This window comes from Gobius niger (genome assembly GCF_951799975.1).
Source record: "Gobius niger genome assembly, chromosome: 15".
Lineage (NCBI taxonomy): Eukaryota > Metazoa > Chordata > Actinopteri > Gobiiformes > Gobiidae > Gobius > Gobius niger.
Window position 1 is genome coordinate 23,990,095 of NC_136866.1, and position 13,825 is coordinate 24,003,919.

The following is a 13,825-nucleotide window of genomic DNA, read 5'->3' on the forward strand; positions in this document are numbered from 1 at the left end:
TGACACTTATGTGCAAAACGCTTTTCATATTTATATTAACAAATGTTTTATTAAGGTTTGTAATCTCACTCAGTAATATTCATGTGCACTTTTGAGGTTTGTTTGCTATTGTTCAATAAATAAATATGTTTATGTAAATTCAAGAGGACAAATCGTGCATAATTGTGGCTTCTTTTGGGCACCTCAGAGTTGATATTTCACATTTTATAACTTTTCTGTGAAAGGAAAGGACAGTGATATACAGTGGGGAAAAAAAATATTTGGTCAGTTTCACATAGACATTGTATTGGATTTTGGCCAAATACTTTTTTTCCCCACTGTACAAGCATTCAGTTTTAGTGGCACGCTAGCAAATTGATGGCGCTGTATTAAATTAGGTCTGTGTGCAGACTGTTCAGGATGGATTTGGTAATTGTTTAAACCAGGGGTATCAAACATACGGCCCGCGGGCTTGATCCGGCCCGCGAGATGATTTAATCCGGCCCCGTAGAGCATAAATTCCAGAGTATGTAAAAAAAAGGAAGTCTCTAGCCCATTCCTGTGCGGAGTTATGAATGTTTAAAGAATAACCAGAATGCTCATTCCAGCCACTAGGGGGCATTAAATAATTAAAAAAAAGGCTAGAGTTCCACACGTGTCCAGCAGAGGGCACTGACATAATAAGAACTTAGGAATGAAGAACACATTATATAGCCATGTGGTAAATGGACAGTCAGTTGGCTGTGGCTTCAATAACAGCTTACCACCACCGAGTGAATGAATAACGACTACTGTGCTTCCAGGAACCGCAACCCGCCGTGGGAGCTGAATTTCGGCCCGTGACCCAAAATGAGTTTGACACCCCTGGTTTTAATTCTTCCCCCCCCTGCCTTAACCGAGTGCACTTTCTCCAGGTCAGCATTACCCAAATGTTAAAGCTTCTCCACAAGAGCCTATAGGCCAGTGTGACGCCTCATTTGAAAGCTAAGACCGACAAAACAGATTTAAACAGATCTTTTTCCTCACGTTGTTGCCATGTTGTCGTCTGGGTTTTGATTCAACACTTTTTCATTGCATTTTTGTCACTTTTTTATAGGGCTGCAACTAATGATTATTTTGTAGTCGATTAATCTATTGATTATTTGTAAGATTAATCGCTTGGCTGTGTATATGGTGTAGGAACATTTTATTTTCATTTTTTTTTAATCGCATAGGGCTTAAGTGGACGTGTTGATGGAGTAAACTTAAAGTAAATCTTGTTGGAGGCTCTTGGCACTAATTCTGCTTTCTGATTGGATGAGACACAGACTCGATATTTCGCTATCGGTTAATGATTAAAAACGTTACGACGCCGCATGAACGCAACCTAATTATAATGATCAGCCGCAACTAAAAGTATAGCAGTTTTTTCATTCATTTAATTTAAAAAAGAAACCATCAGAAGCAATCGACCAATCAATATCTACTGATGCCACAGTGGTTCTAAAAATCATCAAACAAAAATCAAAAATATATAAAAGAGCCTGTGCAACGTTAAAATCGAAGGCAGTTTCTCACGCGCTTCATAACTTTCATTCATCATTCCGACATACAATATAATATCAATGACAAAATCTACAAGAAAAACCTCCTAGAACGGTTTAGGTTAAACACTTAAAGTAACAAAATGTCTCAAAACTTGACAAAACGAGTAAAAATCTTTCATTTCTCCAGTACTAGTGCCCCTTTAGTGCAGCGCGTTGCACAGAACAGCAATAAAGTGATTGTTTCAGGCCTTGTTTTCCAGTTTCTTCTCCACAGACTGGAGCAGCAGTTGGGCGTATTGCTCTAACAAAGCCGAGGTGGAGTCTCCCTCTGCTCTGCCCCCCTGTGGACCCCCCTGTGGACCCCCCTCTGGACCCCCCTGCTGTGGACTGTGGGGCGGGAGGGAGTGTAGCTCAGTCTTTACGGAGAGTAACGCAGTGGACAGGACGCTCTTCATCCGCTGCTGGTCTTCGGTCAAGTCAGGACCGCTGTCGACAACCTGCGGGGAAATCAGAGAAGTTACTATTACTATCATGCTTTATGTCATTGATTTTTAGATATGAAAGCAGCCAGCAGAGGGCGCCAACAACAAATCCTATAGTGAAGAGAGAAACAGCTTTAAAACGGCTAGTATAGTGAAGTCTGAAGGCTGAGAAACATGTTTATAAACTTATCCCTTTGGAGAATCAGGAATGACTTTAGGCCACAAATAAAGTGGGGATACTAAACAAAATCGCACATTTAAGTGATCTTTGAATCAATCAGCAAAGTGTATTATAATGTGTCTGAAAGCAATACTTAATATCCCCTAAAGTATAATACCTCTTTTAAATGTATATTCTTAGAAGACTAAAAATTCCGTGTCCATGTGTGTTGTTTGTGAGGCTAAAATAGGGCAAGAATCTCTCTGTAAGGCAGGCACAAGGCATGATTCTCTCATTTTTCTCTTCCTTTCCCTCTCCTTTCTCTTGTCATCTTTTTCTTTCTTTCTCCCTTTCTCTCTTTGTCCTTTTCTCTTCCTCTCTCATTATTTCTGCTTTTCTCCCTCTCTTTCTTTCTCCTTTTCTCTTTCCTTCCCTCTCCTTTTATCTATTTCTTTCTACTGTTCTCTATTTCTTTCTCCTTTTATCTATTTCTTTTGCCTTTTATCTTTCCTTCCCTCTCTCTTTCTTTCATTCTCCTTCCTTCCTTCCTTCCTTGCTTCCTTCCTTCCTTCCTTCCTTCCTTCCTTCCTTCCTTCCTTCCTTCCTTCCTTCCTTCCTTCCTTCCTTCCTTCTCTCTCCTTTTCTTGATCTCTTTCTATTTTCTCTCTCTCTCTATCTCTCTATCTCTCACACCACACATTAGCAGTGACTGACCGATGTGTAGAAGTGGATGGTCCTCCTGAGACAGTCCTGGAGCTCACTGACAACCTGCCGACACGTTTCCACGGTGATGGACTCGTCCGTGACTCGCCCTGAAAGTGAAGTCTGTACGGTTAAGACATTCGCACAAAAACACACATTGAAATAAAAGACTGAGAAGAACCCTGGTTTAAACAGGAGGCAGAAATGTAATGATTTTTAATGCCATTCCAGAGATAAAATGCGTTTTGGAATAAAAATTTAGTGTTTTTGATGAATTAAGGAGTTTAGAATAGCGTGGATTACGGAGAGAATCAAAACAGACATTTAATTGTTCTTTCTAAATGCCCACAGACAGTGCTTTACCTTCCTGTGAACCTCCACTTGTGATCCTGCCCTCTTCATCCACCGGAGGGCGCCCTTTCACCACCGCCTCCTGCTCGTTCTCCTCAGCGCTGCCAATGACGCGTGACAAATGCGAGTTAGTGAGTTAGAAATGGTTCATTCATGTTTAATCTGCGGAGTGGAGGTTCCATTAGGAGATTTACCTTTCTAATGCGCAGGTCGTCTTTTGCTCCAGCGGCAGCGGCTCCAGGGACTGGTGTCTGTCAGACGCTGCGGACAACAAAGTGACAAACCTAATTAGATTTCCTCCCCGCATTTCCTGCGCCGCGTCTCCATCTATCATGCGCGGGCTATTAGGTTAACCGCCTAACCTTGTTTATCCGCGGCGAGGGCAGCGTCAGAGCCCGGGCCCGTGCGTGAGGGGGTGGGAGACCTCGACAGGCCGCACTGCCGGGAAAGAAGGAAACGGATTAATCAGGAAATTAACTCATGTTGATCTGAGTTTAAAAACGCTCAAACATCCTGTCATGAATACAGCTGGATATTTGACATGTAGAATCCCGCAGGTGCACAGGGACGTTGTGTCCTTGGGCAAGACACTTCGCCCCATGTGTGACACTGGCGTATGAATGAAAGTGTGACTGGGTGAGTGGATCCGTAGCCCCTTTACCGACAGGACCAGACCGGAGCGGTTTGAAGGTGTTTCCACAGCCAAAAGTGAACTGCTCCGTTCCCAAAAGGGGAACGGAGCAAACCGCTCCAGTCCCAGACCACTTCAGCCATGGGGTCTGGAGCGGTTTGCAAACTAGACCGGTTTGGGGGGAAAGGGGAGGGGGGCTTGTCACCACTCTGATTGGTCAGGCCAATTGTCAGCTTGCATATTCAAAGTTTGGTTAACAGAAAATATAGGCATTTTTTCCCTCTCTATTCATAGCCTATGCCTGATTTTGATGTGAAATCATTAAATTAAATTATATATTCTCCCTCATATTTATGTCAGTAATCTATTGCTCAAGTTTTCAAGTTTGATTTGCACAGGTTTCCCATACGTTCTTTCTTATTGCCCAAAAGAGTGGTGCGCACTGAATGGGTGCTGCTGCCGGATGCTCTCTCATCGAATGCAATTTCTCCATCTGTGAGATCAATAAAGTACCATCTTATCTTATCTTATGAGAGTGCCCACAATTTTGATGCAGGACTAAAGCACAGTGATATAAAGCTGTGGTTGTTGCCTGTCACATACATATGAATGTCCTTGGCCACTCCCATAATGGCCCAGACCACTTTACACTAAAGACACTTGAAACACAAACTTGCGGGCGCTGCCCCTCCTAAATGAACCGGTCTCAAGAGGACTGAACTGGTCTAGTGCTGTCGAAATGGGACACTTGATATAAAGCCTAATGAAGGTGGAAAAGCGCTGTATAAATGTGACCATTATCGGCTGAACAGCAAATCAATTTCCTTCTTGCGTCCAAGTGTTGGGGAGTAACTAAATACATGCATTTAGAACATGTATTTAGAATACTCATTTAAGTATCTGTATTCAGGTACAGTTACATCAGTAACAGTTACATCAGAATACATCACAGTGCCCAAACATTGGATTTTAAGATAATTGACTTTGGGCATAACTTCTAATCATAACAAGTGACTTCCTGTTTCGATCCAGCACACCAAAATAAAAGCACATAGCTCGTCTCATTGATTAGTTCAGCAGGTATTTGCAACATTACAAGAATATAATTAAATACACACATTTTAAGTGTTTTGTCTGTTAATAGTCAGGCAGAAAGAAGTTGAAGTAATGAACTGCAGAACTAATGAATAAGACGGTGCTTTTATTTTGATGAGCTGGATGGAAACAGGAAGTCACTTCTTGGGCAGCGTGGTTATGATTTGAAGTTATGCACAGAGTCAATTAAGAAAGAGCTTTTAATGATTACCTATTTTTAGACAAAGTAACGGAATGCATCACAAAATACATGTTAAGGCAAGTATTCAGTATTCTGTAACTAAATACAATCACAAAGTATTCTCCCCAACACTGCTCGTGACAGGACTGAAATGTCAGCGGTTTAAGTTGTCCCTCTGCATTATTAAATCATCGAACTCAGATTACCAAGTTTGGTTTTATTTACTGTATGGGTACTGGGTAGTACATTTACTTTTGAAGATACTGTACTTCCAAGAGTAGTTTTATTATACAGTGCTTTTTACTTTGAGTAAGATTATAATAAAATATCTGTGCTCTTACTTGAGTAAAAATAATAGTTACTGTCCGTCCACTGTGAGTAGATATTCAAGCAATTCTTTAGATAAATATGTTATTCTGTATTATCATGCCATTTTCTTGGAATTTTCAATGGATTTTTTGTTTTTGTTTCACACAATTGATGGTGTCATTGAGAAACTGTTTGAGGGGAAAAGTCTGATCTATTTCAGTTACTCACAGGACTCAAGTAACATTTTCTCCAAGTATTTTTCTAACTTGTACTTGAGCAAAATTATTTTAAAAAAATAACGTAACTCTAACTTCTATATTTTGGCTACTCACCTCTGGATTTTGGCAATTAATTATTTGCTGCACATGTGTCTTGATTTTAAAAACCTGTACAATTTATTCCACATTTTTCAAAAATCTAATTTCAAGGATTTTTAATTCATTAAAAGGGGCTAGATGCAAGTTGTCAATTTTATACTCACTACTGCCACCTCAGGTCATATGTGTAACTGCATCTTTACCTCCAGAACCAGGCTGCGTCGTGGGGTGTGTTGTTGCTTAGGCAGGGGTATCCGAGACGGTGAGACAACCCTGGGGGTAACCGAGGCGCGGAGGGGGAGCACAGCCGCGGGACACGGAGCTGTAAACAGAGCGCCAGCAGCGTCCCGGCTCGCCCTGGTCAGGCTGGGGGAGCGCGGGGGCGTGCCCACGTGCAGGCCCTCTCCGACAGACGAGGAGCGGCTGATCTTGGCCTTGGAGCTGGCCGTGGGGTTCATGTACGAGCGGAGGGTCCTGGGGGAGGGAGGGGTGTTGGGGGAGTGGGGCGAGGTGGAGGGACGGGGAGGTTTGGTCTGGTTCAGAAACAGGTGCTGGGGTCGCTTTAGGGGCAACCGTCGGTCGCAGGAGGAGACGGAGGCAGGAGCTGGAGAGACGAGAGAGATTTCCATTTTCTACATGTTGAATAAAATGAACAAAGACACGGCCAGAGCGTCGAGAAACAAGACACATGTTTTCTTACGTTCGTAGGCCAGGTTTTGGACTGATTGAGATTTGTGTAGACCCGCGGAGGTGTCCTGGAAGGAAGAGGCTTTTGTTGAAGGAATGGACAGTCTCCACACGTGTCTTGACGTCTTCTTCTCAGCCCTGGGGATCACAACGCTGTCTGACCTGGAGAACGAACAAACGGCAACAAAATACAGCGCAAAAGTTTAGTGATAGTCATGGTTTTACAAATTCAGTTCCATTTAAGCCTCTTTCTGGTTCCAATTTACTTTGTTGGACTCTTGTATTGCCACAGATTTGAATATAATAATGTTAATGTGGTAAAATGTTTCAATAATATATCGCTACAATTGATCAAATAGGGCTGAACGATATTTAAAGTGCATATGACAGATTTTAAATCGTTTATATAGATGGACAACATATGTTGTAATAATAATTATCATTTTATTTCAGTGAAGCAGCAATTCTAATGTTGGGCAGGAAAGTTATGTTTATATGTTTTTTAAGCAACTGACAGGATGTGACATAGATGGAGGTAAAGTTCCAGAGCAGTTTGACTCATTTCCATTGACAAAACATATAACATTTAAACAACTGTTAAAATGGTTTGTTTCACTTCCTGTCAGTGTCCAATAACGAAGTGAAACTATAAACGTCACAAAAATGGTCAAACTAAATAAAGCTGGGTACAATCTTTAGCAAAATCTTAAATATTATTTTAATTGCATATAATGTGTCATATGCACTTTAAAGGTGCACCTTTTTATGTGGAAAAAAAGGAATGGTGCAAATTTGACCTTTATGTGACTCAGTGCATCACATTTGCTTTTCTTCACATTGGCCTCAATGATGCTCTAGAATAAATTGCTTTTGTGTTTCTGGCTATTTGATCTTGGAGCATCATAAAGGCCACCGTGAGGAAAAGTAAATGTGCTATCCAAGACGAAGCCAGTTAAAGGGACTATGCAGAGTTTAAAAATGTTAAAATTATGTATTTAGCTCAGACCTGTTCACCACAACTGCCTCTATAATCCTGCACTGTCACTCAAAAAGGTGTTATTCAGGTCCGAAGTGCCGTCATGCACGAGCTTAATATAGAAGGTGCAGTTACACATAAGACCTGAGGTGGCAGTAGTGAGTATAAAATGGCTAACTTGCATCTAGCCCCTTTAACGGTCCAATATGCACAAATATTAAGATTTTTGCTCCATTCTAATCAAACACAGTAAGTAGTTTTTCAGCAAATTGTGTCAAAAGAAGACAAAAAAAACACAGGACCAAAACAAGACTAAAATCGAAGTTAGTAAAAGTAGTAAAAGTAACTTAACTTTTACACATTTATAAGTTAAATGCATTGTTTATTTTTGGCTGAGTTTGCAAAAAAAATGTGTCTATCTCAGTCAGATTATATTGGCGATACATTGTGCGGCCCAACTTTCAAATATCAATTTCCTTCCTCATCTCGCAGCCTGAATTCATTCATTTGGACTTAATAAACTTTGGAAAAATGGCTTAAACAAACTGTGGTCTAAAACTGTGAGCATGACCTCCCTGTGAGTTGAAAAGGAGGCTTGAGTTGCTCTGGGTTACTGTTTGTACGATACATTATTAATGTACAAGTGCAATATTTTGAAAGCGCTCTACGGTGAACAAAAATATGTCTTAACAGCAGTTCTTGGCGTTTCCGCCGCCAAAGAGCACCCCTCCTCCGATTCGTTTCATCGCACCTTATGGATCCAAAGAGCCAATCGTTGGAGAAAATACCCTGAAGATAAACACTCTCTACGGGATTTAAGCTACAAAAGGCTACAAACTGTATATCTGCTGATTTTAGAGCATTATCTTATATAGTCTAGAACTGTTGTGTGTACTGCCCCCTCATGGCTAAAAAGTATATGAATCCTCCACTTCTTTGTGAAAGTAGAGCTCCACGTCATGAGCTCACAGCGATCTGATCAGCGGCTCCTTCCCCGATTACGCCCAGCGAAGGAGGGCGTGTAGGTTTTCTGCATCCACAAAGCAGCAGGAGCGTGTCTCATTAGCACTTAGCATTAGCCCCATGGAGATGTCAGCTAATCGGCCGCACGGTGTGAAGATTTTCTCTGTTTATTTGACGCCGTGGTTTCTCCTCTCGCTTCCCCCCCCACAGCCCACGAGCCGACCACATCAGCGGAAAACTGCAAATGTGGGCGGAGTTTGGTCTTTAGTTGCTCTTTAAAGAGCGAAAGACAGGTTTTAATGCTTGTGAAAATGTGACTTATTTAGATGGATGACGTCCATTGTAAGTAGTAATAATCATTTTATTTCAGTGAAGCAGCAATTTAATGAAGAAATGTTGGGAATGCGTTATTTTTAAGCTACTGACAGGAAGTGACATAGATAGAGGTAAAGTTACAGAGCAGTTTGACTCATTTCCATAGATATAATATAATAAAGATGAGTCGGTCCCATTCCGCCTAATTCATTGAAAAAGGTCCCGAGTCCTGTGTGAACCTTAATGGCCGCTCTGTCTCATACGCAGCCTGTTCCTGAAAAGGGCAAAAAGGCGGGAAGCCCCGCACTTGTGGGGTGGGCGGAGCCTCCACAGAGCTCCATTGACAGGCTCTGGAGCAACTCAGTGCACTGAAAATGCTTCCAAATTCCAGACTGAGGAACAAAAACTAGCGTGGTTAAAAATATTTCACCTACCCCAGTGTTGTCACATCGGTCAAAGCCATTTTTAGATTAAGAAAAACTCTTTGGACATTTGAAGTCCCATTAGAATCAGTGCTCCCAAGTGTCTCTTGGAGTCGCCCCCTGGCCACCAGGGGGTGGTATTACAGCAATGTCAGCTCCCCACCATAAAGACCATACAGAAGCGAGTTTTGCCAATACCATAACATGGTCGGCACGGCAACAGTTTAAAATTGTTTGACTCTATCTATGTCACTTCCTGTCAGTGTCCAATAAGGAAGTGAACTATAAAATCACAAAAACTAAATAAAACAGGATAAAATATTAAGCAAAATCTTAAATACAATTGTCTTGGTCTTTGTTTGAGCAAAAATTGTGTCATATGTGTCATATGCATGTCATGTGTCACTGACATACCTTCACTCATTTGGCAAAAAAGTTCTATTTTAACCTCGTCGGACCACAAGTCCTGTTTCCAACATGGATCAGGCTTTTCTAAACTTTGACCAGGGAGTCCCTCATTAGGTTGTCTTAGATCTAAACTAAAACAGCTTGAAGACCAGATAGGCACAAATTGTCCTCAAAGAGAAAAATATATTGGTTTAGGAATTAAGCTAAAATATTGGCTACACTAATCACAATTGTGCATTTATGACCAACTACACTTAAAGACAATGTTCCCTCTTACGTCAGGCTCCTGGTGCTCGTGGACAAGTCGTCTTGAGAGCTTCGGTCCTGTTCGTCTCCCATTAACGGTCGCACCTTGGACACCGGGGGCTGAGTGCAGGGACCGTCCTGTTCTTTTCCGTGCACCGTGCCAAACACCGGCGCGCTCCGCCTGGGTCAAAACAAAAGCAGAAACAAAGTAGTGCTTCAGAAATGTACATGGATAGGTCTTTTTGAATAAAGTACTCCAAATAAGTCTCCAAAACAACACAAAGTTACACACAAAGGAGACATTTTAGCGATACATCATTGTGAACAGCTCGGCAGCGCCTGATGAAAAACAGGCCGTGCGGGTTTGTACCTGTTGCGTACTCGGTTCAGGAAGTGTGAAGACATGCTGCGTCTGGGGACCGGGCTCCGCTCAGCTGTGGACAGATAACGCAATGTGACCGACTCCACGGACACAAGAAACAGCACGGATGAAAAGAAACTAACTAAACAATCAGAATGTTTATAAATGACCACACAGTCCTTAACAAACAATCAGCACGAGTAAAAATGACTCTCATTTATTCATATTAGGGTTGCAATGTTTTGGAAAAAATATCAAACTGCGACGAGAGAGTCAGTAAATAATCATCTTGAGCAACTTTTTAATGTAAAAAATAAACAAAAATGCAACAAACTGGAATTAAATTGAACTTTTCTTTCATATGATCCAAAAATGTATATACTGTACGTCTTATTTTTTCTGTTCAACCCGTTTTTGTTATTTTGTTGTCCTATTAGGTCAACTCTAAACCATAAATCAGCAGAGGGGTTTACGACAAAGCTGGATTAGAGGGTCACCGGGATATGTTTAGTGTTAACCCTGGTTTTAGCAGGGTAGATCTCCATGGAAACAGCCCTTAGGGGTGTCAAACATACGGCCCGCGGACGGATTCGGACGGATTTGATGATTTAATCCGGCCCCTGCCCTGTAGAGCATAAATTCCTAAGTATGTAAAAAAAAAAAAAAAAAGAAAGTCTCGAGCCCATTCCTGTGCGGAGTTATGGGTTTTTAAAGAATAACCAGAATATTAATCTAGCCACTAGGGGGCATTACATTTAAAAAAAGGAAAGAGTTCCACACATGTCCAGCAGAGGGCACTGACATAAGAAGAGCTCAGGATATGAACTACACATCATTTATGTGACACAGGCTTGTAAAGTGCAAAACAAGTGTAAGCCATTGTTGTTAATGAAGCTACAGTCAAGCTGGGGCTTTGACCAAATCACAGTTTATTATTATTCATTTATTGGAAACATTTTCTCTATTATATGCCCCATATAATATGCGACCCGCCATGGGAGCTGAATTTCAGCCCGTGATCTAAAATGCCTTAGTGCAAAACCTGCTCTGGACCAGGTGTAGTTCCCAGCTAAGATAAGACGAGGGCTCTTTGACCAATCAGAGGAGAGAATAATAATAATAATAATAATGTCACCCAAACTCTGAGTGAGCAGCAGAACGGGAAGAGGAGGAAACACCTTGAGGAGGAGTTGTTTAATCCTTACTTAATTCCCATGCACATAATAGTAATATTACAATGTTGTATAAACGTTTGTGAACATTCTCCTTGTGTGCTGCTCGGCTCAGACTCGTGCCGTTCCTGGCGCTGTATAATATATTCACCATGAGTTTAGTGATAGATTTTGACATTCAGATGAACCGTGATCAGCCGCCTGGTGATAAAAATTCCTCTCGTAAACACTTCACAAACCCTCAGAGAAACCCGGGGTTAACTTAACAGACTGATTTGTAGCACCACTTATCCAAAAGCTCAAGGTTTGTCAAGCGGGGTTACAGGAACTAATCCAAATTCAGTTCAACCAGCGTCGTAGTAGAGCCCTCAAACAGTAGTACTCACAACTACTTTTTACTTCGTCGTTCTAATATCTTGAGTACATATGTTGGACACTTGACCCTCCTCTGCATTTGAATGAAAGCTTTATATGGACTGATAAAGTAATAGAGAAAACACATGCATTTCGGCGCGTTTCTATACCATTAATAGGCGATATAAGAGCGAACATACTCGTCTGAATAAGAAAGTGGATTCGTCTCCTCACCTGTGCTGTTTGGTGCCAGAGCCTCGTCGTTGTTCTTGTGAAAGTCTCCCGGTCCGTGGTCTTCAGTGACCGCCCTCAGCGCCTCCTCCACACTGCTCACTGTCACCCCGCGGAGCCGCTCCCCTCCAGACGCCTCCTCGTCCGAGCTGACCGCGGTCAAAGAGTCCACGTCTGCGGGAAACAGAAACTCATCAACATGCAAATACAACTGGATATAATGGGTTGTGCTCACATCATTCTGGAACGTTATGTAATTCCATTAGAAGCAGGGGCCGAACAAAGAATCTACAAATGTTTGTCACGATCATTAGTTGGAAGTGATTAGATTCACAAACCTGCCACATTCACTTTCATCTGACAAACATCAAGCTCAAAATATTGAATATTGTTGTTTTGGACACCTTTAAGAGTAGGAGTGTGACAATATACCGAGTTTGCAGTATATTGCGATATTTTATGGGACTATACCAGTACTGTTTATTCCAATGTCGATACTTTTGATGACATCATGCATAGTAATGATGAACAATTCAGTCAGAACAGCAGAGGGCAGCACTAGAATTTTCAGCACTTTGCTCCAAATAGTGTCACACAAATTATTTTTAATGATAGCTTCTATGATCATAAATCTTCTTTGTTTAGGGTTGATTTATTCCTTTTGAAACAGGACAGTGGTTTCTTGTTTATTTGAATGGTATGGTATGGTTTTATTTAAAACAGGGACAGTGCACAATTTAACATTGACCAAAAGGAAAGATGCACTGTACCAGGTAATAGGAAAAATGCTCATTTCCATCTGCAGTCCCTGGGCAGGTTGATGTCACAAAAACTGATTTTAAATGTAGATGAATATTACGTGACCATGGATTTAAACATTTTAACATCATCATTAACATACATTTAATTTAAAGCTGCTCTAAGCGATCACGTTTTGCCGGTACAGCATCGATGCAGTATCAATAAGGTCCTCTAGATGCGCCACCGTGTACGCCACACACTGAAGAAGAAGACCAGCGCTGGCCCTCGCACCTCCCTCACCCGTCTATTTTAATAGATCCATGCCATCACCTCACAGCAAACCCCCCCGACACACCCCTCACCCCCACATGTGGGGTATGTAGATTATTAGGTTTTTAAAATTCACAATTCCATACTTATTTAGTATTTGACAATAGTGAGAGCGCATGGGTTTCTTATCATGGATCTTGAGCTCATATTTATATAATGATTCAATGATGTAATGTAAATGAAGTGATGCCACTGACAGGTTTTCAGTGTGTAAGTCATGGGTAATTTATTCACTTATTTAAGAAAAAGGGAATACTAAGCACATAAAAACAAATGCAAATGAAGTGTAGTATGATATGTAAAAAATCGTGATGTATCGTTGTTTATTTTTGTGCAATATATCGAGTATTGCAGAATCAGCGTATTGTGAGATTATCGTGAGGCATGTATTGTTTCCAATCGTGATGTACCCAACCCAATTTATAAGGCAATTATATGACCGTAGTTCATAAGTGCAGAGTCGTTGAACTTTGTGCCAGTGTTTGTTTTGTGTGGACAGGTTTAGCCATTACAGAGATATTAACCATACATTTCAGTATGTTTGATGGATACCATAGTTACCAGCAAAACTCTCATCAGCACCAACTTTAAACTGTAGGCCATTTGCAATATCGTGACCAAAAAACAAACAAAAATATTCTGATACTATATATGAATCAGTTTGTCAGCAAAAATAAACATTCTTAACTCCATTCAATACGATTAAACTGAATGGTCGGGACCAAACAACAAATGGAGAAAGAATCACTTTGAATTATTCGCAATAGGGACAGATGGAGATCGGATTCTCTCATTCTTTGCAGAGGACTTTACTGTATGTCACGGAAATAACTGCAGCTTTGGTGATAGCAACTATTCAAACTTCCATTTGGTTTCTCACAGGCTT

The 13,825-nt window shown here is 41.2% G+C and overlaps 1 protein-coding gene across 1 annotated transcript in view; it reads right to left on the reverse strand.

The window, feature by feature from the left end:
* Positions 1-1,747: 1,747 nt before the first annotated feature.
* Positions 1,748-13,825, reverse strand: part of LOC306975376 (mitogen-activated protein kinase-binding protein 1-like) — a gene marked incomplete at both ends in the record, with an annotated part of 42,944 nt that continues 30,866 nt past the window's right edge. The window contains 10 exons of the mRNA XM_079572887.1: positions 1,748-2,002; positions 2,862-2,959; positions 3,213-3,301; positions 3,395-3,461; positions 3,563-3,638; positions 5,937-6,337; positions 6,434-6,582; positions 9,782-9,931; positions 10,121-10,184; positions 11,872-12,042. Coding sequence (XP_079429013.1) covers positions 1,748-2,002; positions 2,862-2,959; positions 3,213-3,301; positions 3,395-3,461; positions 3,563-3,638; positions 5,937-6,337; positions 6,434-6,582; positions 9,782-9,931; positions 10,121-10,184; positions 11,872-12,042 — 1,520 coding nt within the window. The remainder of the gene's footprint in view (positions 2,003-2,861; positions 2,960-3,212; positions 3,302-3,394; positions 3,462-3,562; positions 3,639-5,936; positions 6,338-6,433; positions 6,583-9,781; positions 9,932-10,120; positions 10,185-11,871; positions 12,043-13,825) is intronic.